At 39.5% G+C, this 6,152-nt stretch overlaps 1 protein-coding gene across 1 annotated transcript; it reads left to right on the top strand.

The window, feature by feature from the left end:
• The first annotated feature begins 2,606 nt into the window (after positions 1-2,606).
• LOC112763091 (uncharacterized) lies at positions 2,607-4,950 on the top strand. The gene is made up of 5 exons (XM_025808851.1): positions 2,607-3,275; positions 3,702-4,015; positions 4,207-4,498; positions 4,571-4,768; positions 4,852-4,950. The coding sequence occupies exons 1-5, from the start codon at positions 2,607-2,609 to the stop codon at positions 4,948-4,950; spliced, it is 1,572 nt and encodes a 523-aa protein (XP_025664636.1).
• The last annotated feature ends 1,202 nt before the right edge of the window (positions 4,951-6,152 follow it).

Genomic DNA, 6,152 nt, shown 5'->3' with positions numbered 1-6,152 from the left:
CTTTTTGTTATATTATATTTTAATTTATTTTATATTTAATTTGGTCCCCCTCTTATAAAATTTCTAGATCCACCATTGGGGGTAGGGTACCGTGTGTATGTGTGTGTGTGTGTGTGTGTGTTTAGCGTGGGTAGGGTTTAGGTTTGTAAAGATAAATTAGGATTTGTGTTGTGTAGTGAAATTGGAAATTTTAGGGATTAAGATAAGATAGTAATTTAAAATAAAAATATAAGTATAGAGTAAATATCTAAATTCAAATTAAATATATATTAATCATCTTTGAAATACCATTTTATTATCAACTTAAAATTTTTTTATTATAAATACTAATTCAACGAAAATTAATGATAATTAGATTAGTTCTCCTTCATTCGTAAAACAAGATTAAAAATCTAAATATTTAAAATTAAGGCATAAAAATATTCACTATTTTTCAATTATAAAAACTCTAAATAATAAATAAGAATATATTTAACTTATATATAAAAATTTCTAAAAATATAATATTAAATAAATATAATAGATCGTAAATAATTTATTAATAACCTTTTAAAATTGTGGGTCTTACATCCGTCGTGTTCTTTGTCCCTCTCTGTGCTCTGTCTGCTCTCTGTAGAAGGTATTTTTTTATTTTTTAATGGTAATTGTTGTTTACTTGTTTTAATTGGTTTGTTAATCCGTGTTTTATTATTATCATAAATAAATGATCATTTGTACCTTTGAGAGATGAAAACGCTGATATTTGTACCCATGATAGCTCGAAACTAAACTTATACCCGTAATAGATGATCTCCATGTGACAAAAGTGCCCCTGGCTTGGATCTGAGCTTGGTTCGTGAGTTTCCGAACCTACGTGGCACTCCCACCCCCCCAAAGCCATATTTGATGTGGATGTGAACGTTGATTATCAAAAGGGAGTGGAAAAAGGAACGACAGTTCCCGCGAGAATCAGTGGTGCCCTAGCAGAGGTTCGTCGTCGCCGTTGGTCCATTCGAAGCCGAAGAAGACGACCAGAGTACGCCGAATCGAGTAGCGAGCAGAGCCTTTTACCATTCCTTTCGTATTCGACATCGAGGTGGTCACTCCCTTTGAAGAATTACACAGCTATGTTGTTTTCCACCAATGAATAATTTCATATGTCGTTGCAAGTAGTTAGACAAACGTTGCTACCTAATGAAACCGTATGAGTTACTGTATTTCCTTCAGAATTGATAGAGAGTAGTTTGTTTAGGGTTTGTGTTAGCATCAGTTACAGAGAATGTATGTTTATTAGTTTGTTAAATTTTACTTCTAGGGATGGCCACCATCCACATAACTCTATCCATTCATCATAAAGGAAGGTTTGAGAGAGAGCCAGTTGGTAAGGTTAGCTACATTGGTGGAGAAGTGATGGAGATAGTGAGGGTAAACGTTGATACCCTCAATGGTTTTTTCATCTCTGACTTGCTGAAGGACATTGGATATATGTCTATTTCTGAGTTTTACTGGCTAGAACCTGGGAAGGAGCTTGATGATGGGTTGAGGTTGTTAAGGGTTGATATGGATGTAGTTAGAATGTATGAGTAGTATGTATGAGGCAGCCATGAAGAATGGAAACAAAATTAATGTGTATACAGAGCATCCCGTGGATTAGCCTGTGGTAGTTGAGGATAAGGAATTGACTCCATCAAAGGGGAGAAGAAAGGTCTGTGCTAAAAGGGTACCAACTCCAAAGAAGACTCCAAAAAGAAGATTAGCAGTAATGGAAGATGATGACGATACTGAGATAGTTGGTAATGTCCAAGTTGACAAGTAGGCCCAAAAAAGTGCTGAGCCCCAGCCCATGGAAGAGGCCCATCAAGAGAACAACCCAGCTCCTGTAGTAACACATGAACCAAATAACATTTTCCAACCTCCTCCAACACCTGTCCAGTCGGATGAACCACCATCAACTCAGTCCCAACCTTCCCAGCCACCTCTTGAGGTAGAGCATCCCAAACTCATGGGACAGACCCAGTCCCTCCCCCTGATGCCAATGTATCTGAAGCTTCACAGCAACCTTGGCACTCTAATGAGATAGACCAATTCATTCCCTCTCAGGCCAATGTCTCTGATCCTATTGCACCTGAGCAGCTCACCCAATACATCCCACATCCTTACACAAATCCACTTTCACAATCAATCCCTGAGTCAGCCCCACCTTCTGACTCCAACAGGACTCCCCAGAATAATGAAACCAATCCTTCAGATGAGGCTGAGGGTCGGCCAAAAAAGAACAGGAGAAGATCAACAAAGAGGCCCCCTACAGGACAGTCATTCATCCCTAATCCTGATCCGGACAAGCCTCCAACCTTCTATGTCCCGGTTGATGAGGATGATTTTTCTGATGACAACGCTGGGTATCATTGCTATGAATCAGAGGACTTGCATAGCATACCTAGTGATGAAGATTCTGATGAGACCCCAGTCTTTCCTCAGAGTAATGTCGATGCCCCTGTTAGCCAGGTGAGCTTGGAAGTAGGAATGGAATTTGAGACTCTAAATCAGTTTAGGAAAGTAGTCTGGAAGTTTAATATAAACATCGGAAGAAGCATTTGACTCTACAAGATCAAAGGCTATATGCTACGATGAGGATTGTCCTTGGTAGATATATTGCCAAGAGGATATTTCCAGCAAGTTATCAGGTTAAGACCTTTGTCAACGAACACACCTGCAGTAGGGACAATCACTGCAAGTCAGTAGACGGTAAATGGGTGATTGATGAGCTAGAAGAAAGAATAAGACTTCAACCAAACTTGAGTGTGAGAGAGGCTGACCAGTTCTTCAGAGCTGAGTATGATGTACTCATCAACGAGAGAAAGATTTATAGATCTATGAAGAAGGCAAAGGAGAGGATTGAGGGATCTAAGATTGCACAGTATGCAATTCTTCGTGACTATGCTAATGAGATTCTGAAGACTAATCCTGGCTCTACAGTTAGTATTCACACAAATCCCATGCCTGATTCAAATCCCCTTTTTCTGAGGATCTATGTATGTTTTGATGCATGCAAGAAGGGATTTGTAGGTGGTTGTAGACCATTCATAGGGTTGGATGGCACATTTCTTAGAGGGTATTATGGGGGTCAGCTATTAACAGCTATAGGGCAGGATGCAAATAACCACATTTATCCCATTGCATATGCAATTGTTGAATCAGAAAACAAGAAAAGTTGGAAGTGGTTTTTAGATATCCTTCAGGATGATATGGGAGTTTTTCAGGCAAACGGGTTTAACTTCATGTCGGACATGCAGAAGGTATTTGTGTTTTAATTTTGCAATGTATAGGTTTTCATGCTTGACTAATGAACTAGGTTTAGATGCATACTGTAGAAGAATGATTAGTGTTGTTTAGGGTCTGGAAGTATGATTATTGAATTATGATAACTGTTGTTTATGGTCATTGAAGTTTGAAAATTGGATTATTGTAGATGAATGATTATTGAATTATTGTTTTCATGCTTGCTATTGTTGAATTATGATAACTGTTGTTTATTATCATTGAAGTTTGTTTATTGATAACTGTTGATAGTTGTTGAAGAGTGATTATTGAATGCTGTTTATCTTAATGGTTATCTATAGAGGTTAATTCCTGCTGTCCAAGAAATGTACCCAAACGCCAACCACGGGTTCTGTGCCATGCATATATGGCAAAACTTTCACAAGAAATGGAGTGACTTGTAGCTGAAGAAGTGTATGTGGTCATGTGCTAAGGCCACTATGACACAGGACTTCAATGCTGCAATGGATAGGCTAAAAAAGATCAATGTAGGGGCTTGGGAATACTTGGACAAGATTAGTCTGAAACAGTGGAGCAGAGCATATTTTAGTGAGTACCCTAAGATGGACAACTACACCAATAATAACTGCGAGGTGTTTAATGCCAAGGTCAAGAAGATGAGGGGGAAACTGATTATAACCATGTTGGAAGAAGTGAGGTGCTACGTAATACGGATCATGGCAAGGAACAAAAAGTCTTTAGTTAGGCATAGTAGAAGGTTAGCCCTAACTCAACAGAGCAGATTAGAAAGAGAGAAGAGAGAGAGCAACAAATGGAGACCCCTTCCAACTGGAGATGACGCGGAAAATGTTTATGAAGTCCAATGTCTTTCCATGAAGGTCAATGTGGACTTGGGCAAAGGTACATGTAGTTGTAGACTCTGGCAATTGACTGGGCTATACCTTGTAGACACGCATGTGCTGCTTTAGCTTACCAAAATAGAAGACCCGAAGAGTATGCACATAACTGGCTCACGATGGGTGCTTATAATGCTGCATATCAGACTTCAATGCGCCCAGTTCCAAGCCAAGAGTTCTGGGAGCACCTTGACACCCTACCAATTCTGCCACCTCGGTACAAAAAGCTAATTAGAAGACCTTCAACCAAGAGAGACAAAAGAAATTATGCCCCCAAGGATAAGAGTGATCCTCATAGAACTAACAGGAGGATTGGAACCATCGTATGCAAATACTGCCTCCAGGTGTGTTCAGTATATTATAATTCGATGTTTAACTTCATGTGTACCAATTTAACTAGTGCCTGTTTTACGTAGGCTGGTCACAACAAGCGAAGCTGTAAGAAGAGAAAGGAAGCAGTGGGTGAAGGGAGTGCTGCACCCCAATTCCCTGCAAGTGATGAGGATGAAGATATGCTGGCTGAAATGTACTATGAGGAGACATTAGAAGCTGCCGAGGCTGAAGTAGTAGCAACTAAAGTGGGAAACGGTTCCACAGCAGCCCAGACTGCACAGGTTAGTTCATTCCTTTATTCATTTCCTTAATTACATTTGTTTAACAACTCGTACTATTACACTGGTTGTTCTTTGGAATCCAGCCTCCACCCCCGATGTCACCACCAGCAACTACACAACCCCATACTACAACAACCACTGGACCAGCCAAGAAAGAACCTAAAAGGAGAAGTGTCAAGTGACCCCCTCCCCCCCCCCAGTCTGCACATACCCCACAAGCATCTGCACCATCTCCCAAGAATCCAACCACAAACCCTTCCACACACAACAAGGACAACCACAAGGTTCGTGCAGTTTTTGCCGACAACTGGTGTGGAAGGTATTTTTAGAACAAGAGGCACAGCTGTTAGAGGCAGGGGTGAAGAAAGAGGTCGAGGCAGGAGAGGTGCATTAAGCGGAGTCAAAAATGGAATCTCGAGCGGGAGTAGTAACTCAACACCAATGTCATAGACTGTGTTTTGAATGTTTTTTGCTATTTTGATGTAATTGCCATTGCTGATACACTAATTTTAGTTGGGCACTGGTTGGTTTATTTCACTATGTTGGACTAAGCAACATTACTATTTTGGTTATTCTGACTGTGAAATGCTACTTTTGTTGTAATCAACTATGTTTTTTGGTTTATTTCATGGTCAGTCCACTTGTTGATTTAGCTTTCCTGGTTTTCAGCTTATGCTTTAAGTTGCAAAATCTATGTATAACTGTTACTCACTCTGTTATGGAACAAGATTATCATTAATCGAACAGCACCTACTATGCCTGGTTTTATACTTCATTACCACAACCATCAAGTCTCTATGTCACAGATTGAGCTTAATTATGATTCTTTAAGTAGAAAATATAGCTACATGTGCATATATATCCAACTGACTAGCAATAAAATTTATCATATGGAACTTACAAAGCAGCAACAGCATCAAAGTGTCTATGTCAAAATCAGAAAATACATTCACTCTCTCATGATTTACAAATACCCCAACTCCATACAAATTTTACATTTTCATAAAGAAATACATCTCACAGATCAAACAAAATGCAACACCCAACGCTATCCATAAAAGCAACACTCTAATTCCCCTAATTTCACCCCTAATTTCAGCCCTAAATTTGTCTATCCCTCTCGCCAGGATTGACGATGCTTGCTGATTTTTCCCAGGTTCAGTGACAGTGAACCCATCATCATGCCTTGGATAAGAACTCCTTGACTGTCTTTTGGCCAAACATCTTGCTATGCCCTCCCATCCTTCTTCGATTTCATCAACCCATACAAAGTATTTGGAGTCTCTTGTCTGACAAAACAAAACAAATGCACCAATTGGTCAACTTAAATGCAAAAAAAACTTTCTCACCTAAACTCCAACAGCGTCTGCCCATTACCGCCTAG

The sequence above is a fragment of the Arachis hypogaea genome, chromosome 17, assembly GCF_003086295.3.
Source record: "Arachis hypogaea cultivar Tifrunner chromosome 17, arahy.Tifrunner.gnm2.J5K5, whole genome shotgun sequence".
Classification (NCBI taxonomy): Eukaryota; Viridiplantae; Streptophyta; class Magnoliopsida; order Fabales; family Fabaceae; genus Arachis; species Arachis hypogaea.
This window is presented reverse-complemented; position numbering and strand designations above follow the sequence as displayed.